Source organism: Artemia franciscana, chromosome 4 (genome assembly GCF_032884065.1).
Source record: "Artemia franciscana chromosome 4, ASM3288406v1, whole genome shotgun sequence".
NCBI lineage: Eukaryota > Metazoa > Arthropoda > Branchiopoda > Anostraca > Artemiidae > Artemia > Artemia franciscana.
In genome coordinates this window covers 46,122,363-46,149,894 of record NC_088866.1, presented here as the reverse complement: position 1 = coordinate 46,149,894, position 27,532 = coordinate 46,122,363, and the positions used below count along the sequence as shown (strand labels likewise).

The window sequence follows — 27,532 nt, the reverse complement described above, 5'->3', positions numbered from 1 at the left end:
GCTGATCTAACAGAATGCAATATTAAAAGCAAAAGTTTCAAATAAATGAAACATGGATGGTTTGAAAGATGAAGTAAAAGATATTCTTAGTAAAAGAGGCTATTCTATCACAGATGAAGAGCTTGCAATTTTCATTGAAGGTTAGTTTATTTAGCTTTAATATTTATCTAGCCTGTCTACACAGTGGCTCATAATTATATCCTAGGCTAGTGAAGCAAACAACTAGGCTAGGCCTATTACTAATAATTCACTGCAGCACAGAGCCGCCTGAGGCCAATACAGCTACGCACGCTCCTCCTCCAGCCTAATATATTCAAGACCTCCCTCTTTAAACCCTGCCAGGAAGTTCCTATTTCCTTTAGATCTTTATTTATGACATCCTCCTATCCCTGACAACGACAACCTGCTTTTCATGTACCTAGCCCCAGACAATCTTCAATCAGGTTGGCCATAAAGGACAATCGTTGGTTATTGGTCATCCTTCATCTGAAGAATATGGCCTATCCATCTCAACCTTTGTTTCATTATAGCCTTCAAAAGCAGGATTGAACCACATTTTTTGTACAATCTATGCTACTGTTTGAAATACAGTCAGTCAGCCAGGTACCCAGAACAATCTCTAGGCAATTTTTTGGAAAAGATCTAGTAAATTTTTGTTTTCCTTTTGGAGCACCTATGCTTCAGATCCATATTTTACCACTTTCATCACTCTAGCTTCCAATATTCTAAACTTGGTTTACAAACTTATCTTTCTATTCTTCAAACTTCTTTTAACTATGAAAAAGCACCCTGAGCCTTAGCCATTCTACTCTTAACATCTTCACTGCTCCCACCATCTTTGCTAATAATACTACCAAGGTAAGTGTAGCTGCCTACCTGATCAATATTTTTGTTACCCAATGTCACTTTTTCATGTTTGCTTATTCCTAGCTTTAGTGACTTAGTCTTCTTAACATTAATTTTCAAACCTATTCTAGCACCCCAAACTCACAAAACCTCTACAAATTCATTCATTTTGCTCACTTTCATCTAATAAGCCTAAATCATCAGTATAACCTATATTCAGGAGAGTTTTTCCTCCCTGTTGGATTCCTATGTCTCCAATTGCCTTTCCTATGCTCCTTAACATGAAGTCTGTCAAAATGATCCATATAAATCCTGATTTAATACAAAACCAATTGGCAACCTCATTTCCTACCTTAACTCCAGCAGTATTATTCTCATACATAACACAAATCACTTTAATGTATTTGTCTGGTATACCATATAAGGATAAGATCTTTGCTAAAGCTTTGCTATCAACAGAATCAAATGCTTGATCATAATTGATAAAACTGAGGATCAAAGGTGTTTGACAACTAAAGGACTTCTCAATTATTAGCCTAAGAGTGAAAACCTGGTCAACTCATCCTCTACTTTTTCTAAAACTGCTCTTAAAACTTTGTCTGCAGCATCTCTCAGTCTAAAAAGTATCATATTAATAAGTAATTTGCTACCTTTAGGTACCAGACTAATGCCTCAAGAATTACAATACTCACTGTTGTCACCTTTCTTATACAGTGGTTTAATTAAGGTTTCCCTAAAATCATTGGGTACTTCCCCTTTTTCAAAAATCATATTCATAATTCTCAGTAGCTTATTTCTAACCTCAGAGCCACCATGTTGAAGAAACTCATTTATCACACTAGTAGCACTTTGAGCTTCATTATTTTTTAATCCTTTTAGTACTGTTGCTAATTCTTCCTCACAAAACAAATCTTCCTTCACATCCAAGGTATCACAAACTTTTGCATTTTCATCTAAATCATTTCCTGCAACTATATCTTGGTTTGGCATTTTCTCAAAATGTTCTGTCCATCTCTCTGTAACTCTTTCCTTATCACTAATTGTGGCCCTATTCCTATCTTTAATCAGGACTAGTTTAGATTGACCACTTCCTCTCAATTTATTAACATGCCAGTATTATATTTTACTATTATGCTGTCTAGCTGCATCTTCTAGATCTTTGGCAATTTTATCCATGGCCTCCACTTCACGTCTCCTTAGCTCATATTTCAATGCTTTTTCTACTTTCTTTACATTCCTTTTGTTTTCATATGATCTATCACTCAGATAATTTTTGTACAAACCCCTTCTACTCTCTGTTAAACATAAAGTTTTTTTTTTTACTAATATTCCTAATTGTAGTCTTAACAGTCTTCCCTAAGACACTATCAGAAAGTTCAAAAATTGTTTTTATAAAATAATTCCTTCCATCTTCCACATTGTCAAATTTTAAACTCTCAAGTTTGGTATACAACTGTTCCTGGAAGGCTTCTTTCAAATTTTCATCCTGGAGTCTACCAGCATCATAACTTTCTGGGAGGTAGTTACCCTTCCAAAATGTCAGCTTTAAATTAACCTTAGACACTACTATGATCTTTACTTTTAACATCAAAAACAGCACTCCTATGTACCCTAGTATCTTGTATTGATCCTGCTAGTCTTTGGTTTACCATAACATAATCAATAAGGTTTGCTGTTTTACCATTATGTGACTACCATGTCAACTTATGGGCCATTTTATGACCAAACACTGTATTGGTTATAACTAGGTTGTTTTACCTACAAAATTGCAAAAGTCTGTAGCCATTACTGTTTTCGTTTCCTACACTAAATTCACCTAGGCTAGGAAACCATCTATCCCTATTTCTACCAACTGGGTGTTAAAAGTAAAACACCTAGTACAAACACCATATTTCTATCTGGTACCCTGTCTATTTGCTCCTGTAACTGTAAGTAAAATTCATATGAGCCACTAGTATCTCTGTCAGTTGGTTCAACAGGGGTGTATACTTCTACAACTGATACCCTGAATTTTTTAGTCATAAAATGAGAAATTAGTACTCTATTATTATTACCTTCCCAGGCCCATCCTTCCTGCCTGAGTAAACAAATTCTGTGTTAGAGTATACAAATTCTAGCAAACCTTTGATTTAAATTGTATTTTGGAACAATCTAATGGAAGTGATCCTTGTAGTTTTCACAAGTGCATTCAATCATCCCTTATTTGAATCTTCTCACTAAGTTGAACTTCCCCAGATATAATATGAAAAAGATAACAGTGAGTTGGCTACTTATCTGGCCATGTACTTGCCAAAACACTTAGGCAAATAACAACAATTATTGTGTACTCTCTAATGGAAGCCATTCATTACTTATCTATAGGTCTCTCTACTTTTCTACATTGCTTTTCTGCTTTTTTGTGCTTAATTTCAGATTTGTATAGGTTATCTTTGAAATGATTAAATTGTGTATTTACATATTATGTAGATTATCCTGGATGATCTTGCATTTTTTTTTTTTGATTAGAAGGCTGTATTTTTATTTAAGTGTTCTTGTAACTAACCTGACAAATAATTCACAATGTTTCAAGTAGTAATCCTGCTAGCTTTGATTTGATTTGTGTCCTGTGAAATGCTAAGATAAGTAATTAGTCTTGTTTGATAAGTAGTTTTGGTGTACTCAACTTTACTTGGCTGTTATGAATCACTATGGTTAAGTTGATGATTCTTGTGCTATTTAAGTTGTGTTTCTACTTAGTATTGCTCTACATCAATTTTAGCATAAACTAGTTGCCAATGTTTCTTCTTTATTGGAATTTTTGAGGTGCATCTATTGTATATTGTAGTTTGGAGCAATATAAGGATTTATCCTTATGAAGCTCCAGAATTGATGTTTGAAGTTGTTTTTATTGTTGTTTAGTGACCTGATGCAGTTGGACGATTGGTAGCTCCTCAGTTGAGTTTACATTGTCTTGTGGACCACTTGGCATCTATTCTTTGTTTGAAAATGTCAACAGATTCAGCAATAACTCTGTATTCAGAGAGTTTATTCTAACCATTGACAATTCCAGAGGAAAAGAATTGAGTGCAGGTGCTGGATATGGTAGGCTTCTTAATAAGCTTCAGCCAATGACCTCTGGTTCGTGAATCAGGACTACTTTAGTAAATATTTACCTTAATTTGCACTTTGGAGCAAAATAGTCCAGTCTTGGATCTGTTTGGCTCTGCTTTTGAGATGGTAATTAAAACATTAAAAAAATATAAAAAAGAAGGATGTGACTATTTTTACAGCCTAGTGACATGCCTTTCATCTAGGAGAGTGCTAGAATTTTTCTAGGATCTGGATGCATCTTCCAGATCCATAGCAATTCTATCCATGGCCTCCACTTTACATCTTCTTAGTTCATATTTTAATGCTTTCTCCACTTTCTTTACATTCCTTTTTGTTTTCATATGATGTATCACTCAGATAATTCTTGTACAAACTCCTTTTACTCTCTATTAAACATAAAGCTTTTTCACTAATAATCCTAGCTGCAGTCTTAACTTTCTTCCCTAAGACCCCATCAGCAACTTCACAAACTGTTTTTCTAAAATTATTCCATCTATCTTCCACATTATCAAATTTTAAACTCTCAAGTTTAGCATTCAACTGTTCCTGGAAAGTTTCTCTCAAATTTTCATCCTGGAGTCTACCAACATCATAGCTTCCTGGGAGGTAGCTACCTTTCTGAAATTTCAGCTTTAAATTAACCTTAGACACTACTGTGATCTTTACTTTTAACATCAATAAAAGCACTCCTATATACCATAGTATCTTGTATTGATCCTGCTAGTCTTTGGTTTGCAATAACATAATCAATAAGATTTGTTGTCTTACCATCACTTGAATACCATGTCAACTTATGGGTGATTTTATGACCAAACACCATATTGGTTATAACTAGGCTGTTATACCTGCAAAATTGCAAAAATCATAGCCATTACTGTTTTCTTTTCCTACACCAAATTTTCCTAGGCTAGGATACCATCTATCCCTGTTTCTACCAACCAGGGAATTAAAATTTCCTAGCAAAAACACCATATTTCTACCTGGTACCCTGTCTATTTGCTCCTGTAACTGTAAGTAAAATTCATCTGAGTCACTAGTATCTCTGCCAGTTGGTTCAACAAAGGTATATACTACTATAACTGATACCCTGAACTTTTAGTCATAAAATGAGCGATTAGTATTCTTTTATGAATACCTTACCAGTCTAAACAAGACTTAGCAGCTTCCTTATTCATCATTAGCCCTACTCCCTGCTTATGTACCCCGTCCTTCCTGACTGAGTAAAAGAATTCCATATCACATAATTTCATGCTTCCTACCCTTGGGATATTATTTTCTGAAACTTCTAATAAGTCTAGTTCAAACTGTCTGAATTGGTCAGTCAAAATGTTGATACAATAGCCATTTTTAACGTCATAACATTGCAAGTTCCAATTTTCATGCTCTTTAAATCATTGAAATTATTTTAGCCTTAGGAAAAGTAATGAACCAGTACAGGACAGGGACCAACATATCTTCTCAATTCTACTCCAAAACACTTAAGCTGGCTTAGAACCAGACAGCAAGAAGTCCCTGGGACCTCCAGTTTGGTTGGAGGCTTTGTGCAATCCTGGGCCCATCTTTGTCACAACATGGTTTTCAGCACTTTGTGCTGCTCTTCTTTCAATATGAGTCGAAATCCTGCGCAGACAGTCCCAAGCCTAATACCTCTGACTCATTATATATTTGTGCCTACAAATATTATGCTACTATGGGGTGGAAAACCCACAGTAGACAAATTAGTTAGGAAGAGGTTTTTCAGGCCTAAAAATGCCCATCAAATCAGACTAAGCTCAGAAGAAATATCTAATAATCAGAATCCTGTGCAAATGTTATCTTGTTTACTAGGCTATAATTTCCTTGAGGGGCGCCACTCCTCAAGTGAGAAAAGTTGACCGTAAGATACCCAGTCTTGTAGGTACCCCAAAAAGGTGAAGGCAGCCCTTTGCAGAGGCCATTGTCCATAGATCAGGATCTTACGGTTGATGAGGATCCTGCCACATTTGTCCTAAAGAAGATCCTCCCATGATGGTTTTCTGCAACACTATGCAATTTAAGCCATTACTGGGAGGAGGTTTGTAACTCATGAGACATGTGGACACGCCAGTGGGCCCTGTTGAATGTAAATTTGAGGGACCTTCTTCTTCCTCCACCTGTATTTATGCCCCTGGGCGAGGGTACCCCAGTTTCTATTATGGACTCCTAGGGACAAGGTCCCTGCCAACTATGGTGGTACTCTACATATCTGTAGGGCATTCCCCTATCTGTTGTCTTGTACCAAAACCTAGCATCTAATAAATAGTTGCAGTAAGTTTCAACCTTACTTTTAATTTAATCTGTAAAGTAAAGGAAAAAGATAACACATACAAGCTCTGTTGTCCTCTGCCAAAGCCTAGCATGCAAACTAATCATTAACTAACTAATGCAACTGATTTATAGTTGTAATAAATTGCAATTTTCCTTTTAATTTATACTCTAAAATAAAGAAAAAAGATAACACATACAAGCTCTGTTGTCCTCTATCGAAACCTAGCATGTTAACTAATAATTAAGTAACTAATGCAACTAATTAATAGTCGTAATAAATTGCAACTTTCCTTTTAATTTATGTTCTAAAATAAAGACAAAAGATAACACATACAAGCTCTGTTGTCCTCTATCGAAACCTAGCCTGTTAACTAATAATTAACTAACTAATGCAACTAATTAATAGTTGCAGTAAATCGCAACTTTCATTTTAATTTAGAATGTAAAATAAAGAAAAAAATAACACTTACAAATTTTGTTATCCTCTGCCAAAACCTAGCATGTTAACTAATAATTAACTAACTAATGCAACTAATTAATAGTTGTATTGAATTACAACTTTAAAAAAAAATTAGACTGTAAAATAAAGAAAAAAGATAACACATACAAGTTCTACTGCCCTCATTCAAACCCTATTTCTAATATTCCAAGCCTGCATTTATTATGTTAAGCCTAAATCTCCTTTGTCAATCCTATTCTCTAAATCTTAAATCTATTATATCATGCCTGAATCTACTATTTCAGACGTAAGTCTTAATTTTCCAAGCCTACATCTATTATGTTAAGCCTAAATCTACTTTGTCAATCCTATTATCTAAATCTTAAATCTATTATATCATGACTGAATCTACTATTTCAGACATAAGTCTAATATTCCAAGCCTACATCTATTATGTTAAGCCTAAATCTACTTAGATAAGTCTAATGTTCAAGCCTGCATCTATTATGTTAAGCCTAAATCTACTTTGTCAATCCTATTCTCTAAATCTTAAATCTAATATATCATGCCTGAATCTACTATTTCTTATGAAGATTTTGCCTTGTGACGCTTCATAATTGATATTTGAAATTGTTCTCATGATAGTTGAATGACCAGGTGCAGTTGGATGAGTAGTAGCATCCCAGCCAAGTTTACACTCTCTTGTGGATGACTCAGCATCCAGTATTTTTTTTTGAAAATGGCAACAGATTTAGTAGTAACTGTATCTTCATGTAGTTTGTTCCAACTGTTGATGGTTCTTGATGAAAAGGGTTGGTCTAAGCTCTGGATAAGGTAGACTGCTTAACAAGAATCATTTGGAACTTGGTAACATTGAATTCAAGAAGTCAAGCCTCAGTCCATGGACCAAGCAGTCTCAGATTATTTTGTTTAAGGGCAGGATTTTCTCATGACACGACTGGTCCAGGAAGCTTTGAGTCATCAGCATAGAGTGTTAATTTTACTGCTGTTACTAAAAGGAGCATCATTGATAAAGATATTAAATAGTACAGGACCCAAAACACTTCCCTGAGGAACTCTACTCAAATTTGCTTAGAAGAAGAAGGAATATGGTTACCAGACCATCAAATGACTCAACTCATTGAGATTCCAGGTGAAGAAAATCAAGGACCCAGAGCAGGGATTTTTCTTTAACCTCGACTGTATGTAGCTTCATTGCAAGTCACTTGTGACAATGTCATAAGCTTTAGAGAACTCCAAAATCATGTCACAAGGCACCCCAGTATCAAATAATTTAGGAACAGTGAAAATTACTGGTGGTGTTCTTTTAGAAGCAGAGGTATTCAAGATGGTCTGTGATAAAGATAGCAGCATCTGAAACATCAGGGACACCAAGTGCAACAATGTTGAGTTTTCTAATGTTGCAATTACTTTCATCTCTAGTTAGATTAAATAAAAAAAAAGAATTTTTTTCAACTGAAAGTAAGGAGCAACATTAAAACTTGAAACAAACAGAAATTATTACGTTTATGAGGGTGTTTGCCCCCTCATCAATACCTCACTCTTTAGCTAGAGTTCAAATTGTGTTCCAATTCTTTAAGAATGACCCCTGAATCGCAAAGGCCATTTGACTGGAATAAATAGCTCTTTTGAAAATATTGAAAAAAACTTTAGTTTAAAGAGCAAGGTATAGACAAGGGAGGTGAACCCCCTCATATACTTAATAGTTTCCGTTTGTTTTAAGTTTTAAAATTGCTTCTTATTTTTAGTTTAAAAAACTTGTTTCTTTTTATTTAATTTCTGATCATTTTTTAAATAGTGCTGGGATATCCAGCGCCCCCTTCATGGAAAATTCCCTTCCCTGATGAAAAATTCCTCCATAGCAAGATCCTCCCACGTACCCCCCCCCCCCCCCCTATACACACACCAGAAAAACTCCCCCCCTGAAAAGTCTGTAGACTTTGCAATAACGTATACCATATGTAAACAATGGGCAAAGCTTACAACTTGCAGCCCTTCCTTTAGTGACTGTGGGGGATTATTTCATCCTCAAATACATAGTTATTAGATTTTTTGACTATGTTGAGCAACATTTTTATCCCAAAAATTTGATTGGGTGACTTTGGGGAAAATGAGCACAAGAGGAGGCCTAGTTTCCCTCCAATTTTCTTGGTCACTTAAAGGGGCACTAGAACTTCAATAGGGCACTAAGTTGATACATTCACTCCAGAAAAAAAAACACACATTCACTCTGGCAAAAAATACAAAATTTCATATTTTTGCAGATAGGAGCTTGAAACTTCTACAGTAGGGCTCTCTGATATGCTGAATCTGATGGTGTGATTTCGTTAAGATTCCTTGACTTTCAGAGGGTGTTTCCCCCTTTTTTTCTAAAATAAGGTAAACTTTCAGGCTCGTAACTTTTTATTGATAAGACTAAACTTGATGAAACTTATGAATTTGAAATTAGAATAAAAATGCAATTCGTTTGATATATCTGTTGATATAAAAATTCAGATTTTTTTTTAGTTTTCTCTTTTTTTTTTAGTTTTGGCTACTATTGAGCTGGGTTGCTCCTTACTTACAGTTCGTAACCATGAATTGTTTTATCAATGATGTTGATTTCAGTCAATGCAATAACACTAGTACCTGCTCATACTTCACAAACAATAGAACAGGTCTTTTCTCATCACACTTTCAAGTTATTAGCTTATTCAGTTATTTCCTATGTCTGATATGCTACAAAATAGGTTGTTTGCTACAAAAATTGCTGTAAAGCCAAGAATGAAGTTATATGGGAAGCAAACAAACTCTTTGGAAAACTATTAACTTTATTGGTGCCATGGGAGCCATACATTGTATTAACAAAATATACTCCATAATAACAATAATTTATTACAGCACAAAGACGCTTGTCCAAAAGTAGCTCTAAACACTGTTAGTCTAGTGACTTACCTTGCAGTAGCACAAAGCAGTCATAGCTTGTAACATGCAGGTTTTAAGTGTGTTGAGTTTCCTTGAGATTCCAAGACATGGCAATATTCACAATTCTGTCACAAGGTGACAAGTTGTCAAAACAAACAAAATAATATAAAAATAGAAAAATAACAAATAGCATTACTATAATGAATATAATATGACAATATAAACAGAATAGTATTCCTGGAATTAATGTATTGAAATCAGTGAAGTAAGCTGGAATTAGAAAAAGTTTTTTGGCAAATCCTGTTACTAGATTGTTAAACAATTGTGTCCTTAATTTTACCTTTCAAATTTTGTCAAGCCAGTTACTATAGTTCATATTAGGGGATAGATCTTGTCATATCCTAGGTCAGTCTATTTTAATGTTTTTGCTTGAAGCAACTAAATAGAGGAATGACAGTATTTTTGGCCGAAGGCTATCTTTGGCTAAAGAAGGCACAGTGTTGTCAGAAACAGTGGCCAACTAATGAGCTTTAAATATGATGCTAGGGAAGCTGAATGGTATAATCATGTGAACTGCAATATTAAAGCATAAAATCATTTCAGTTTATCAAAAACAAACTACAGTAGGGCATGGACGTTAAAAAGCAAAAGAAAATGTGGTTTATACTTTGTTGGAGTTTTTTTTTAGACATGTATTTTATTTTACTACTGTAAGGGTAAAAATTTTGATCAACGCTGGTTTATACCTAAATAGAAAATTGTTTATGCCTAAATAGAGTTTAATGCCTAATAAATAGAAAATACCAAAATACCTTAATAGTTTATACCTAAATAGAAAATAGAAAACCTAGCAACACTGGTTGATCAAAGTGAAGTTAGCCAAAGAAACATTGGAAAGCAATACACAAAATTCAAAATATAACATATATTTTGTGGCAGCTTTTTTTAAGACATGTATTATATTTGAGGACAAGGTTTTGAGTCTTGGTGTCACTGATTATTTGTTTTGGAACAAGGATTAGAGGTGTGACTTTGTAAGCTATACCAGAGTCTACTCTAGCTCTAATGGGTACTTGGAGAAGTCATGCTAAGGTAAAGAGCAAGGGTGTGCATAAGTACAGGATGGCTAGTACCCAACCTTCCAGTGCAATTCCTGCCTGAAGTACCTTGAACAGGAGATCAGGACTTCCAGTAGGAACAGTAAAGTCTAATACCGTGTACTTCACCTTTTTTTTATTATATTTTAAGGGTCTGGAATGGTAAAGAGACGGGTTTAACATTAATATACAACTCATAAAAACATCTGGATTTTCATTGATTTTTCCCTTTTTTGGATGGATTTTATGTGTTTTATATTTTTGACCCCTCCCCCAGGAAAAAATCATCCCAGACCCTCCTTCTTAAGAGCCTATCTGCACATATGTATGATTTACATGATTAAAGTTTTTTAGATATGGAAGTTCTTTTGAAGCAAAAATGTGAAGGAAAAAATTCTAAAACAAATGGTTCTCCAAAGAGTAAAGAGAATGCATCTGACGTTAGTAATGAGGAAGAACACACAACTAATGGACACAAAGATGTTAAATGGACAAGGAAAGTTTATAGGTATTAATTTAAAAATATTGTTACTATTCTGTTGGTGTTTGAAGCAAAAAGATCTGTACAAAGGTTTCCTAGAGCTGCGAGGGCTGTAAACATTGCAGGGAGGGGAGACTAAAGTGTAGAAAATAGTTTGTTTGCTAGAAAAGTATTGTATTTTCCAAATTATTTTTTTTGGCACTCTTGGTCATCTAGGTGGGAATGGGGAGGACTGAAGCTCCTTGCACTTCCCTGTAGACACCTTTCTTAATTATGGTATCTTTGTAGGCACCATGCACTTAATGCTTAATGGGTTTTAAGAAAAATTTCCTAAATTATGCAACAACTTGAATAGCTCCTTCCATAAAATGCAGTTTCCCTTAAAATACAGCCTGTTTTATTTTTATATATTGGTCTTATTTCAACTGAAAGCCGGGGCCTATTGAAACTTCATTGCTTTGAAAAATAGGAAGTAAGGATGCTTAAGGCTGAAACAAGAGTGTAAGCAAATGAAAATATTGCAAATATTTTGTGATTTGATACTGCAAATGAGATCATTAATCAAATGCTGATTAATGAAAAATTTTGGGAACCTATTATAGTTGATAAGTAAACTCTTTGCACTTTCTGTTTGAAACTTTTTTATGATTTTGACAAAAAATTATATCATGGCAAGGAAGGATTTGATAAACGAAGATCATGTCTGTATCCTGTAAAATATCTTGGAAGATTTTTCTTGGAATATGACTAGAGGGCCAGAAACATAAAAAGTGTGTGTGTTATTTGCCTCTAAGTTAAAAAAAAAAGTATCTAAAAAGAAGAATATGAAAAAAAAACTGTCTTCAATCTCAAAAAAGTCAGTGACATGCCTTATGTTAAATAAATTGTATAAGAAGAAAATATTAGGTTTATTGAAAATTTAATTATATTAAATATTAATTTTTTTTTACTAAAATAACTATAAGAAATGTTTAAAAGCTAATATATTAAATGGTGAAATAGTCTTTACTTTTTAATACTCCTAAAATCTATTATTTCAGGAAAGTGGGTGATATACCTTATGTTTCAAATGAGCCAAGTGTTATGGAGCTAGGTAAGAACTATATATTTATTCTGTAAGAAATTCTCTATTTTTTTCTATATGTACTTCTATGTATTGTTTGACTTATCTATTGCTTCTGTTAAAAATTCTTTGATAAAAAAACATATATTTAACGGCTTTAACAATTTATTTTACAATACTATAGGCTTCAAAAGTTTTAGATTATCTCTTGCAGAATGTGCAGATTTGAAAAAAAAATTGCAAAATTCTTTTTAGAATTAGATATTTATAATTATAAATTAGAATTTATAATTATAATGTAGCTTCAAACAAGGTTTTGTGTCTTTTGTTTAAACTAACTTAACCGTTACATGGGGCTAGAATTTCTAAAGAAAGCAAATTCAAGGAAAATCCCCCCCCCCTGGGAAAATTTTTTCTGCAGGAAATTTGTCGTTCGCTGATTATTCCACCTTTCCCCTCCTGGAAATGCAATCTAGACATAATTGTATTATTGCTTTCTCTTTATTAAAATGCTATCTCATTTATTTGAATTTATGGGTTCTTCATGCTTTAGAATGGTGCATGGGCCTAAAGTCTGTGGAGAATTTGATCAGTTTAAGAGTAGACTTTGATAAGGTTTGTTTTGGTTGTTGCTTCTCCATCACCTTACTGCATTTTGCATCTAACTATTCTAAATTTTGCACGTAAATAATTTGAATTTATTTTATTTTGCTGAATACTACTTCTATCATTATTTCATAAAAGAATGCAAAAAAGACTGCAAAGAGCAAATAAAGGGAAAAAAGAGTGCAAGTCCATGGAGTGAAAGAGTGCAATGAAAAAAAAGGGTGCATTTCACACGAAAAGTGTGCAAGTTGCCAACCCTGAGAATAACATGCTTTTCGTGTAGCATAAAACAGCTGGCCGAAAAGAATAATCTTTGGAAATATGTCATCCTTAATCCGTAGAACATGTCCTAGCCGTCTCAACCTCTCTCTGATTATATCACTAGAAAGGGGGATTAAACCACGCTTTTGTACACCCTACTGTTTGAAATACTGTCGGTCAGTCCAGCACATAAAACAATTCGTAGTTGATTTCTCTCCATCACTGTAGTTTCCAATCTTAGTTTTCAAATATAGTTCTCCAATCTAGTTTTACAATCAAATTCTAATCAAAATAGGTTTGTCGAACTATCTTTCTATTCTCCCAAAAAGCACCCTGAGCCTTGGCAATTCTACTTTTTAATGGATCAATTAATTTATTTTATAACCCATAAAAAACACAAGGCAGTGGAGGAGTATAAAAAAAGAAAGAAAATGAAAAAAAAACAAATACATACTAAAACAGGCGCAAATACGTACGTATTAAAATTAAAACACGAATAAACCAAACATTTCTGAAAAGTTAGCCACTCCAAGGGTGGTAAACCTCTAAGTGAATCATACAAATAAATACAATATAGAGATGATAATAAACTACCAAGAAAATATGCAAACTAGTATTAAAACGAAAATCCTTCCAAGGGTGGTTTGACGGATATTCTGTAATCTCAAGAAAAAGATTATCTGCCGCATCAAGAGGATTCGCCAAGCTGTATTTCTCTTGCAGTCTACCATTCCTTGTCCAAGGAGGAATCCGAATAAAGAACTTTGAACATTTGAAATAAGAACCCTCTGATTTTTGAAATAAGAACCCTCTGATTTGAAATAAGAACCCTTTGATAAGACCCTCTGATTTCTATTTTATCTGATTGTTTGAAGATGTCCCGGAAAGGAACCAGGTATTGAACAGGAGGGAGAGAAACAGCATAATGTACTTCCCATGGTGGCTTTTTACCAAAATTTAGCTGTGATCCAACTGCACCAGCATATGTATTATAGAGCTTACCTTTGGTTCGGACAATAACTAATTTCCGAGTTGACTTTAGCGATGTACCAATTGGTGATTCAAGGTACACAAGTTCCTGCAGTGGTACAACATGGGTATCACCCAGATTTACTCTATCAGGGGTTTCAGAACGGTTAAAATTAAATAATAGTACCTGATACTTAGCCGCATGTAAAGAAAGATCAATATCATTATAATTTTTAGCAATCTCCCTTAAAACTTTTTTCCAAAATAAACACAGCCCTACTTAGGTTAAGAACCTCAGCCGCATAACATAAAACAGACACACTAACACCATTAAATATGCAGCATGCGATAAATCCCCTTAGGCTCTTAGGGTCGCATTATTATAAATAGTAGGAGAGGTAGTGGTCTCTTGTTTAATTCCAAGATTCTCACAGATTTCTAAAGGAAGAAGCGAAGATCCAATCTTTAAACGTACTCTGAGTTGTCTCTGCATACAATAAAGGGTTTTGAACTACAGCAACAGATACCCTCCCCTTTTTTTTAATTACTCAAGCATGGCCTGAGAATGAATTATAGATCCGAAATCATTACTAATGTCATATGAGCCAATAGCCAAAAGGCCACCTGACCTTTCAGCATTCTTTAATATTGTACATAAACTCGTAATAATGGTAGATGGTAATGAGCTTACCTAAGCTATGGATGTCAGGTGATTGATTTTCTTCAAACGATAGTTTCGACAGGACCTGTTCCTGTCATCATAAGACTCAAAACAAGAAGGGAGAATCCTCTTAAACAGTAATAATATGGTTTTCTCAACCCATAAGTCAGTTAGTGTGTTGTTCCACAAAATGCATAACCTGGCTGCTTTCAAACCACAGGTGAAACTGAATGGACAAGAGATTGTAGTTGCGGAACATGCACGCTTTCTGGGAGTTATATTTGACCATAAAATGACATGGAAACCCCATCTGGATGAGCTGATTGGTAGTCTCAAACAAAGACAGAATTTCATTAATGCTCTCTGCCTTGGAAGAAGAGGTGCCCCCACACCCTTTGCCTCAACTATTGTCAAGTCAGTGGTGATATCCAAGATAGACTATGGATCATTTATATACGGATCAGCTAAGAAATGTCTCCTGAAGAAACTTGACACTACACTTCATGCAATCTTAAGAAGGGCCCTTGGTGGCCTAAAATCTACTCCTATTGTAGCTATGTATTGCGAAGCAGGGATCCAGTCCCTTCACTCCAGAAGAAAATACCTCCTTGCAAGATATTTTGCTAAGAAAATAAGACTCAGGAACCATATTATCTACAAAGAAATTATTAGCCACCACAACCCTGACATCCGCTTTAAACCAACAGAGATGTCTTCTTTCCAGAGATTCCTTTGCCTTCCGGGCATGGAAGAGTTCATAGAGAATGGCAGGCTGACTGTCAATTTGGATGATGATTTGTCTAGTGCCTCCAAGGGAATTAAGGAATTGATTATTCCTAAGATCACCATAAAAAAAAGGAGGGCCTCCCCCAAGCACTGATGAAAATCATATTCCTGGGAAAGCTGGCAGAATATGAGGAATACATTCAAGTTTATACAGATGGCTCAAAGACAATAACAAAACGCAGTGGTGCAGTAGTTATACCCTCCCAGAGCCTGTCTCTTTCATACCGTTTACCCCCTAACCTGACAATTTTCTCTGCAGAGCTTATGGCAATTAAGTTTTCACTTCAAGCCATATCAAGCCAAACAGAGAGCAAACATCAGAAGTATATTGTCTGCTCTGATTCACTTTCAGCTCTGGATTACCTCTCACACCAGCAACACCAAGCAAGAAATGTTGCCATTGAGATTCAAAATTTGGTTACTCAACTTGCAAAAAAGGGTATATCTGTTCTATTCATATGGGTTCCAGCACACTGTGGTATAACAGGAAACGAACTAGCAGATCAGGCTGCAAAACAAGCCTCCCAACTAGGCCTGATCACCCAAACCCCTATCACTGGTCCTGAACTTCTTTCTTCAATTAGCTCAAACATTTTTGAAGAAGAAGAGGCCTGGCTCCATTCTTCTCATACTCAGCTCCTCGATCTTTATGATTATAAGCAGCCTTCAAAAGAAATGTACCTCACTTCTCGCATCCTTTCTACCTGCCTGTTTCGTCTTATATGTGGCCATGCAAAGACAAAATCAACACTATTCCAGTGGAAAATGGCTCCATCCCCCAACTGTGACACTTGTGGAGTGTATGAAGATATACGCCACATCATCTTTAACTGTAGAAAATACGAAAAAGAGAGAGAAGTACTAAGAAATTGCTGTGAGAAGGCATTTAGTGCATTCACAATGCGTTCTGTTCTGGGACATCACACGTCTCCTCCTTGGGCTAAAAAACTAAGCACAAACCTATTAGGTAGATTTGTTAAGACTACTGGTTTGGTTCATTCCCTATAGGCTAAATTATTTTTTTTTTTTTTTTTTTTTTTTTTTTTTTTTTTTTTTTTTATTATTACCTGTTCAATAGGATTTTTAGAATTGCCCCATTTATCATTTTAGATATATTTTATCGACATTTGGTTGTATTGTTATTGGTTATAATGTATAAAATTTGTATTAATTTTTATTATTGTGTTGTACATGTATTTTAATTGATGTTTGACAATGTATAGTTGCCGTATTTTGATTCCCGTTTTTCAACGCAGGCAGTTGCTGCAGGCAAATAACCCCCCTCCATTAGCAAGTCAAGCGATACTGTTCTGGCTCAGTGAATAATGACTAAGTGACACCCAAGCAAGCTAGTGATCATAGAAGGCACAGAACAACTGAGTGATACGAACGCATATGACCTATTGGTCGAACGCGTCAAACCCCAAACAACAACAACAACATCCTCTTAAACATTATTTATTTGTATTGGTTGAAAGAAGATGTTTTTTTATAACTGTATCAAAATGACGAAACTGAAACAGAATCTTTTATTTCCAGCGGAATACTGTTCCTTAATTTCACTCCAACGTATTCTAAGATCAGATTTTCTTAGATCATCAAAGGTCAGTGCCATTTGGAGAGGGACAGGGTGGAAGTGCATTATTCTGAAGAGTCACTAATCTCGCTTTACATATCAAAGTCCCAAATCTCGGGCATAGGAGCATATTTATTATTTATGTTGTTGTCATCAATGATTTTATAGGTTTTATTACCTTTCACAGCCTAGTTGCAATATCGTTGTAAATAATTTTTCCCAGACACCACCAACCCAATGAACGGCTCTATGTGCAAGATCCTTCTTTTTGATTGAATTTTTCGAACTAACTAAATTCACCCTGTCTGCTTGGCTACTTTTGCTGTGATTCCATAACATAAGCGAAGTTGTCATTATGTTTTTCGTTAACTTTTCAATCTGAGTTTGTAATAAGGATGCGATGTTTTGCTTCTGGCTTTTAGAAGCCGGAAGGGGATGCTATCAGAAAAGGTGTCAGGGTATTATGCGTATATATTATCTTTATTGGGACGGTAAACTTTTATTTTGGAATGATGATGAAGGCACGGGGTACGGTGCTAAGTTACGAAATGTTTAGTTGCACTATGCGTGATAATGCACGATGGTATTTTTTTTTCTCTCATTTGTTACGTACCAAAATTCAGCAATTATTTGAAAATCGTTCACAGGGACTAATTTTCGCACCTCTCTTTAGACTAGTCCGTGTCTCTCAGTTTGGAAAACCCTGCATTTAGCAACATCTTTTTTACAATTTAAGCTCGGGGGCAATGGTCTCTTGATAAATCACAGTTTAAATCGCCAATGGTGGTTGTTTCACATATTTAGCTAAATTGTAATGTGCGTTATTAAGCCTCATTTCCGAGGCCTGATCGCCATAATCTGTGGGTAAATAAACACTACAATAGTGCAATCATTGTAACTAACGGTAAGTAAACGGTAAATAAACATCACAATAGTGCAACCATTGTAACTAACGGCAAGAAAGCGATCTTCCGAACATAAACGTCTAAATTTATACTTGCTCAAGGCAGCCAGCCCTGCGCTAGGTCGGCCCTTTGGTTTTTGAAGAGAAGCAGTGTATATCTAAGTAGAATTAGCACGAGATGTTTGTAGTATGTTTTTGCGACCCGGTATAAAAAGTGTTCCTGTATGCAACCTATGTCATATTTTTCAACAATTTTTTTAAGCAAGGCAAGCTTATTCAGGACGCCACCATTTATATTCCAAGATAACACTGATACGGAACTTCGGTTAGTTGACATTTCTTTGAATTGGCTGGGATTTTATTAGCTTTCGGTTTCTGGGACAGCTGAAAGAGTAACAGCTGTGTTTTCTAGAAAGGCATGATACACAACATAGACTAGTAGTGCAAGGGGCTTCTTTGGCATGTCCGTGTCCAGTTTGCACATAGCGCTTACTTCATATAATAACTTTCCCTCAAGAATCGTTTCTTTAGAAAAAAACTTCACACTACTCTTGTCATATTTATTAGTTTTCATGCCATACATCGGCTTACAAAGCTAGTAAAGGACAATGCAAAAATTGATCGGAAGCCATAATTTCATACCAAGTCAACGAAATGCAGTCGTGAAATAATCCAACACATAATCCTCTATTAATGTTTACTGCTTGAGAGCTTTTACCTCTTTACTGCTCTCACAGTCTTTACTAATAATAATATCTAGGTAAGTGAAACTGTCTACCTGATAAATCTCACCATGTCATCTTCACTTATTCCTAGCCTTAGTGATTTAGTCTTCTTAATATTTATTTTTAAATCTATTCTAGCACCCTGAACTCGCAAAACTTCTAAAAGTTCATTCATTTTGCTCACACTTTCATCTAGGATGCTTAAGTCATCAGCAAAATGTAAGTCCAGGAAAGTTTATCCTCCCCATTTGATTCCGTGTTCTTCCATTGCCTTTCTTGTGCTCCTTAACAAAATCAATCACAATGATCTATATAAATAGGGATAGAACACAACCTTGCTTAACTTCTGATTTAATACGAAACCAGCTACTAACCTTACTTCCTACCCTTAAGGAGCAGTGTTATTCTAACCCGTAGCTCTAATCACTTTTATGTATTTGTCTGGTATACCAAACAAGGATTAGACATTCGCTAGAGTTCTTATGTCAGCTGAGTTCAACGCTTGCTCATAATCTGTGAAACTGGGGACTAAAGGTGTTTGATTACTCAAGCGCTTCCCAATTATTACCTAAGAGTGAAAATTTGGTTAACACATCCTCTATGCTTCCTAAAACCGCATGGTTTTTCGCTTAAAACTTTGTCTACAACATCTCTAAGTCTGAAAAGTATCATCATCATAAGTAATTTGGTACCGACAGAAACCAGGATAGTGCTTCTATAATTACCACACTCACTCTTATCACCTTTCTTGTACAGTGGTTAGTCATAATTGCCAAAAATCGCTTCCCCTTTTTCAAAAATCATATTCAGTAGCTTATTTCTAACCTCATAACCACCATATTTAAGAAACTCATCACTATCAGCGCCTGTTGTCTTATTATTTTGTAATCCTGTTAGTACTGTCACTGATTCTTCTTCACAAATAAATCTTTCTTCACAACCAAGGTGTTGGAAACTTTTCATTTCCCTCTTATATCTTTTCCTGTAACACTATCCCGGTTTAGCACATTCCCAAAATGGTCTGTCCATCTCTCTTTAACTCTTGTTTTATCACTAAATGTGGCCCGGTTCCTATCTTGAACTAGGTCAAGTCCACATAGACAACTTCCTCTCAATTTATTAACATGTCAGCACAATATTTTACTATTATGCAGTCTAGCTGCATCTTCCAGATCCCTGGCAATTTTATCCGTGGTCTCCACTTCACACCTGCTTAGTTATATCATAATGCTTTCTCCACTTTCTTTACATTCCTTTTATTTTCATATGATGTATCACTCAGATAATTCTATTACAAGCCCCTTTCCTAGCTGCGTCTCTTCTAACTTTCTTCCCTAAGACAATATCAGTAACTTCACAAAGCATTTTCCTAAAATCATTCCATCCATCTTCTATATTTTACAAATATTTTCCCGTGTAGTATTCTACTGTTCCTGGAAATTTCCTCCCAATTTTTATCCTGGAGCCTACCAACTTCATAACTTCCCGGAAGGTTGTTACCCTTCCGAAATTTCACATTTTAATTAACCTTAGACACTACTAGATGGTGGTCTTTGCTTTTGACATTAATAACATCCCTAGTATCTTGTATTGATCCTGCTAATTTTTGGTTCACAGTAACATAATCAGTAAGGTTTGTTGTCTTATCATCACATGTGTACCACGTTAACTTATGAGCCATTTTATAACCAAATACTCTGTTGGTTATAGCTAGATTATTATAACTACAAAACCAAGCAGTCTATAGCCATTACTATTTTATTATCCTACGTCAAATATACATTGGCTTGGATAACATCTATCCATATTTCTATCGACCTGGGCGTTAAAATCTACTACTGCTACTACTACTACTACTACTACTACTACTACTACTACTACTACTACTACTACTACTACTACTACTAACTCACTGCAGCACCAAGCAGCCTGAGGCCAACACAGCTACGCACGCTCCTCCTCCAACCTAATCTATTTAAAGCCTCCCTCTTTACACCCTCCCAGGAAGTTCCCATTTCCTTTAGATCTTCATTTATGACATCCTCCCAACCCAGACAAGGACGACCTGCTTTCCGTGTAGCCCCAGACGGTTGACCAAAAAGGACAACCTTCGGTAATCTGTCATCCTTTATCCGTAGAACGTGGCCTAGCCATCTCAACCTTTCTTTCATTATAGCCCCAGAAAACGGGATTGAACCACACTTTTCGTACAACCTACTGTTTGAATTACGGTCAGTAAGCCGGGTACCCGGAACAATCCGTAGGCAATTTCTCTGGAAAACATCTAGTAAATTTTCATCTGCTTTTCGGAGTGCCCATGTTTCAGAGCCATATTTGACCACTGTCATCAATGTAGCTTCCAATATTCTAATCTTGGTTTGTAGACTTATCTTTCTATTCTTCCAAACTTTTTTTAACTGTGAAAAAAACACCCTGAGCCTTAGCTATTCTACTTTTAACGTCTTCACTACTCCCATCATCCTTACTAATAATACTACCAAGGTAACTGAAGCTCCTAACCTGATCAATCTCCTAATAAAAACTTCCTATTTCTACCTAGGATCCTCTATTTGCTCTTGTAACTGTAAGTAAAATTCATCTGAATCACTACTATTTCCGCAGTCGATTCTACAGGGGCATTTACTATTATAACTGATACTCTGCACTTTTTAGTATAAAATGAGCGATTGGCATTCTATTTTGATACCTTCCCCAACTAAACAGGACTTGACAGCTTCCTTATTCATCATGAACTCTACTTCCTGTTTATATTACCTTTCCTGTTGGCATTGGTAAATAAATTCTTTTTAAGCTAATTTCATAATTTCCCTGTTTTCTTTCTCTAATATTTCTTCTCTTTTCTGTTGTTCCCATTTGATAACGGGCTATTGAATCAATAAATATTCCTTTCATCCTTCATCCTTAAAACGGTTCATTCTTAAAACGGGGTCATCGTTCATCCTTAAAATCGGAGCCTAAACTTTTTTTCATTATAGCCCTAGAAAATAGAATCGAATAGCGTATTTTATACAACTTACTATTAAAAAATTTAGTATATTGTTTTTACCGTTATTAAGGAAGCGCTTCCACTACCCTGGGATTTTTCTAGACTTCGACTAGCTTACTCAACAAAAATTGCGTTTTCCATTATCCCCTTTCCAAAAAAAAACGCAACGAAAATTAGCGACTTGTGTCTAGTTTTAACGCTTGTCTATTTACAAAAGTTGATTTTCGGGGAGATTTTGAAAGCCCAATTTCCTTGCGGTGAAGCTCGGGGATTCCCCCCAAAAACGGAGGCACAATATTAAGGACTGATTGTTGGTATTTTTAAGGTATCCAAGATGCAGCAAAACTACCTTTAAGTCAAAAAATCAGTTTCCAATAGGTAAGAAAAATGGATATAGCGCATTTAAAAACAAGAAACTTCTAAACATCTTGCAAACCCAATAAGGTTGGGAAAAGGACCAATTGTTATTGTTTAGTTTTCTCTGATGGACAACAGATTGTGGTTTTACAAATATGTTCATGGTTGTATCCTGGAAATTTTGTTCGGGGAGGGGGGATAATTCATTTTGGTAAGGTTTATAAAACTCACAAAAAAACCCCATAAAAAGTTAGTAAAAAAAGGGTGTTCAAAAACACGTTACTAAGATAATACTCGGACTAAGTTACAGTAACTAAGAAAGTGCCCTTGAGCTCTTGAATTCGCCCCCCTGATTTTGATCCAAGACATGAGCTAATAAGGAAATTTGGGAAATCACTATGAACAAACGAGAAGCACTGATTTGCCACCTCTTTTGTACCATATTTCCTAAGTGCATTTAACAAGTGAATTGAAAGTTGTGCCATATGTCGTAAGTGCAGTTAACAAGTCACCCTTTTGTGATTGTACAAGTAGCGTAATTTAGCGTTCATTTTTGGGTGCTACGATAGCTATTTCATTAACGAATATGAATACGTAGCCTTTTTACAAGTCAAACAAAAATTTTGGAAGGGGGTTTCAAACCCATACCTCCCTCCCCAACCGCCTGGACATAGCCTCGGATATATTACTTAGCGTATTTTGAATTGCTGCAGTCGAATTCAGTAAACAAGGGAAATCATGTGATCTCTTCTCTTTAATAAAAGGGCATATTGCTTTTTGGTGTCTTTAAATTTTACGTATAACCCGCCATCGAATTGATAATTTTTCTTCTAGTAAACAAGGAAAACGATGCAATTTTAAAGGAAAGGCCTAATTCTTCTGAAGGGGCTCGTCCAAGTTCTCGAAGCTCCGATCTCCTATTTAAATCTGGTATGTTTTTTTCCTAGCTGAGTTTCTTTTTTTAATATTTTGCAGAGGAAAAGATGAATGAAATGACAAATTGAATTATTCTAGTTGTATTTGCATGCAAATTCCCAGAGAGTTAAAGTTTTTTATGGTTTTTTGTAGAATTATGTTTAAAGTCGGAGAGAAATAGGAGGAAAAGAAGAACAAGAAAGAGAAAGAAAAGAGAGAGAGAGAGAGAGGGGGGATAGTTTAGATATATTAGTTTTTTTTAATATGTTATATTTTTACTATAGTTTTGTAATAGTTTACATGCACTTGAGCTTTATGGAGGGAGAGCGTGCGTAGCTGTGTTGGCCTCTAGTGGCTTGGCGCTGCGGTGAGTTGTTAGTAGTAGGTTTAACTTTTGCTAGAAAAATATGTCCTTTTAAATTATGATCGCCTTAAATAACACTTGTCATATAGGGAATGTATTTTGTATTTGTAGGGAGTATGTATATAGTATGTATAGGAAGTATGAATGTATTTTATAGGGAGTGTATATAGCAAGTAAAAAACCTCAAAGGTAAAAATTTATGCATTATTATTTTATAATGCATTGAGAATCCACCTATCAAAATTTATTGCTTCAGAGGGCTTGTTTCCAGATGTTTAGTATTGTGTAATAATTTCTTAAACCACCTTGCCTTTCAATTTACAAATAAAACAAATGAAAGTTTTGAAAAACGGATATACTATTTCAAATAAGACAGTAGAAAATAACAAAAGCAATGATTATTATTTCACAAACAATAATAAAAGTCCGAATATTTCAGCTTCACGTCTGGAATCCTTTATAAAAAAAAACTAAAACAAATGAAACTAGATTAAATTAAACAAAACACATAAAGAAAAGGGAAACAAATGTGAACCGTATTGAAAATTATTCAGATGCAAGTTTCTATCATTCGTGTTTTTTTCCTTTTCTTAATGTGTTTTGTTTCATTTGTTTTAGTTTGTTTTTCGTTGATAAGGGTTTCCAGACCTGAAGCCACTTCCTGAAGCCAGAATCTCTAGGCTCTTATTATGATTGATGAAAATAAGTTTTTTTTGTTTTTTGCCATTACCATATTTGAAATATTCTACCCGTTTCTCCATATTTTCATTTCGTTTTATTTGTCATACTTAGGATTAATGTGAAATGGTTAAATAGAACAGTTGACAACAATCATATTTCATAATGTGTACTTTTGTAACCTTTATATTTTATAATTTCAAAATCGTATTTCATGTCAAAATCTTTGTTTGTTCTTAGCGACATCTAATCCAGTTACATAGCATGATTTTTTAGATTTAGTTTCCCATCTTGTTACAAATAATCTTTGATATGGAGTTTCAAAATTTTTGCATATTATGAGTTGACTAGGATAATTTAACCGTCGTATGACTGTTTATTCTATAGATTTCATAATTTCAATGGAGACAGTCATTTATTAAAAAAGTAATTAACAATAAGGCACTAATGCTAGTAACCTGACAGTGGCGTCAATTGGAAGGGAGGGGCAAGTATCCTCTTAGGATTTTTGGTCCCTAAGTTTTTTGGTATTTTTACTGAAAAATAGAAAACACAACTAGATATCCACTCTAAACCTTGAAAATTACATTTCCCCCTCCCCTCTTCCTAATTTCCGTGAATTGACGATTGGGATTGTTTTGATAATGTATATGTCTCAGCCAATGTAAATAATTGGGTATTATTTATAATACCAGGACAATTTGAAGTTCCTAATGAAATGTGACAAAATGCTAAATTATATTGAAAATATTACATTGTTCGGACACTTAATAATGGTGGAAATTGAGTGGGCAATTCGAGAAAATTATTATTCATGGTATAAAATTTTTTATTCGCAGATTCGATTTGTACTTATACATACATATAGTTAAAAAATTTCAAAGTTTCTATTGGCTTGACAAGCTTCAACTTGATGACATTTTGAGCTACATACCTTTTTTTATCTTTATTTTTATTATCTTTTATTATTATCTTTTATTTTATTATTATTTTATTTTATTATCTTTTATTATTTTATTATCTTTTTTTACGACACTTGACAGCCGCCTTGACTATAGCGTTAGCCTTCTCTCTTTGATCGTATTCTTGCACAATCTCTGATTGAAATCTCTGACTGATGAATATCCGCGGCATAGATAAACTTTTCATTACATTTTGTAAATTAGTTCCTCCAGCGTAAAGTTGATTTCGGCTCCGTGTTTCGTTCCTCTTTCCAATAAAAAAGAAAATGGAACAAAACATGACCCTCTTTGCAATGAACATGATTCCTGTTTTTGAAAGGTTTGTCTAGTCTCAAGGAGTTGCAAGTTATGTATTAAGACTCTCAGGGGGCTGTAGTGCCATGAAAAATCCAGAAAGCATGGGTTTGCAGAGGAAATAGTCTCTAAACCAATTTTAAATTATTTACAATTAAGAATGAGAAATCCGAGAAGCATGGGAAGCATGGGTTCGCAGAGGGAATAATCTCCCAACCCCATTAGAAATGATTTATAATTAAGAATGGAAACCGTATATTAATAAACATACTATATGGCATTATTGGGTAGCCAACAGCCCAGAAACAGATTTACCGTTTTACTACCTTTGCACTTAGTACGACTGTAACCTAAAGGCCCTCAAACTTGTAGTTTTGAAATGGACAGTTTTAGTTGCGGTTTCATCCTCTAGTGTGAAGGTATATTATGTGATAAATATGACGGTTTGGGCTCCAAATTTGTGCCTAATCTATAAAGATGGGCATCTGTTAAATCAACAACAAATACGAAAATATTCCTTTCAAGTGTGCGACCTCTTTTGACGTCTTGGACTCGAACCCTAAATGTGTCACCCTTTTAGCAGCTAGGTATTTTGAATTCGAAGTTCAAAACCATTTCTTGATCTTGTTTTTTTTTTACCTAGTTATAAATTAAAGTTTCGACAGAAGTAAAAGGGGATTGCCAAATTGCTATCGATTAATTAAAGTGACTTGAGAAATAATATAATGACCGGTCAATGTAATACTGTATCCTTGATTATTGTAGACAAATATAAAATTATTAAATTGCCTGATTTTATGGGCCATTATATATGATGACCAAGCTGTTGCTAATTTATAATGACTAAATTGTTGACAACTGCCCTCTAATTAGCTACAACAATAAATATTTTAGAACATATTGCTTTTTCATTTAAAAATAAAATGAAATAGGAAAAAATAAATTAAAAAGCAAGTTATATATTTTAATATGACAGTGGGAAAATAACAAAAAATCGGTTTTTTAAATTTTAAGTTTATAATAGTAGAGGTCCGAAAATCTCGTTTTCTGTTTCCTTTTTTTGTTTCTGTTGGCCAAGGCTTCCAGATTTGAGGCTGAAATATTTCGACCCTTTTTATTCTTGTTAATTTTTAATAAAAAAAACACCTTTTTGGTATTTTCCCGCTGTCATATTAAAATATTAATCCTTTTCTATATTTTTCATTTCGTTTTATTTTTTCGAGTTACAATTATAACTCTCTGAGGCTAAGCGATTTTTTTTTTTTTAGTTCCAGCCCATCAGTTTCCCAATGGTCAGAAGTATGAAGGTATATACCAAAATCAAAGACTCTAATGTTTTTTGTAATTACAACGTATGCCAACAATAAATCCGATTTGTATTCTAGTGATACTCCCACCTCGCCCTTCGAGTAGTCGTGGGATGATTTCCTCCACTGACCTACGTTGTGACCCCGTTCGACTCTACCACTGGTACGAGAAATTGTGGAAGTGTCAGCCAACAGTCGGGTGTAACGACCATCGTGAACTTCGATGGGCTGTTCGTCATTATATGAACTTAAATCGGGATGTTTATTTTCGGTGATGTTTATGTGTCTTAGTTGAGAAGTAGTTTTAATTCTGGATAATTCTAAGTGAAATTTTATAAAAACAGATAAGTTAGCAAAATTGTATTATTTCTCAATATATACAAGTTTCGTGTACATTATACAAATATTAGTAAGATTATAAATTTTAAAATGAGGCTTCCGGCACCTATTCATTATACTGTTTTCCAATCTTTTTTTTTTAATTTTTCCATAACTTGATCTGTTTTTTTCCTGTTTTGACATGATCATATATATTCTCTCGTCGGAATGAGTTCTTGTATACATTCTTTAATGATCTATAAATACAACCAACATTGTACTTTTGACGATATTTGTGTGTGTTAATTTGGAAGTAGTATTGATTTCGCAAAACAGTTTGTGAAATTTTGTACAAATCATTAAACTGACTAGTAGTTTCGGGTCCAAATCCATCTTGTGGTTCGGTCGTTCTTGCTCGAAACCCTATTATTCTTAAATTTGCCCCAGGTTTTTTCAGATTCTATATAATTTGCTTGTCTTTTTTTTGTAGTTTTAACTATATTTAGCCTCCTTCCCTTGAAATTCAGTATTGTGTTAATTCATCACTAGCTATACGACATATACAACGTGTACATATACAGCTTGTATACAGAACAATAAGTCTATTGGGTTTTG

The 27,532-nt window shown here is 34.7% G+C and overlaps 1 protein-coding gene across 3 annotated transcripts; it reads left to right on the top strand.

The window, feature by feature from the left end:
- The first annotated feature begins 17 nt into the window (after positions 1–17).
- On the top strand, positions 18–27,204 carry LOC136026500 (uncharacterized). 3 transcript variants are annotated; one of them, XM_065703123.1, is made up of 5 exons: positions 18–140; positions 11,038–11,191; positions 12,205–12,257; positions 22,914–23,009; positions 26,678–27,204. In XM_065703123.1, exons 1-5 carry the CDS (start codon positions 53–55, stop codon positions 26,872–26,874), a joined length of 588 nt encoding a protein of 195 aa, XP_065559195.1. In that variant the 5' UTR covers positions 18–52; the 3' UTR covers positions 26,875–27,204. The 3 variants fall into 3 exon arrangements, with proteins under 3 accessions (XP_065559195.1, XP_065559197.1, XP_065559196.1); XM_065703125.1 differs by having other exon boundaries at positions 26,561–27,204; XM_065703124.1 differs by having other exon boundaries at positions 55–140; positions 11,030–11,191.
- The last annotated feature ends 328 nt before the right edge of the window (positions 27,205–27,532 follow it).

What these genes read in the sequence shown, in the direction of transcription:
- LOC136026500 (XM_065703123.1), top strand. Translation starts at nt 53, where the DNA reads ATGGATGGTTTGAAAGATGAAGTAAAAGATATTCTTAGTAAAAGAGGC. An exon ending in GCTTGCAATTTTCATTGAAG is followed by an intron (nt 141 to 11,037) that starts GTTAGTTTATTT and finishes AAAGTTTTTTAG; the next exon opens with ATATGGAAGTTCTTTTGAAG. An exon ending in CGATCTCCTATTTAAATCTG is followed by an intron (nt 23,010 to 26,677) that starts GTATGTTTTTTT and finishes TTTGTATTCTAG; the next exon opens with TGATACTCCCACCTCGCCCT.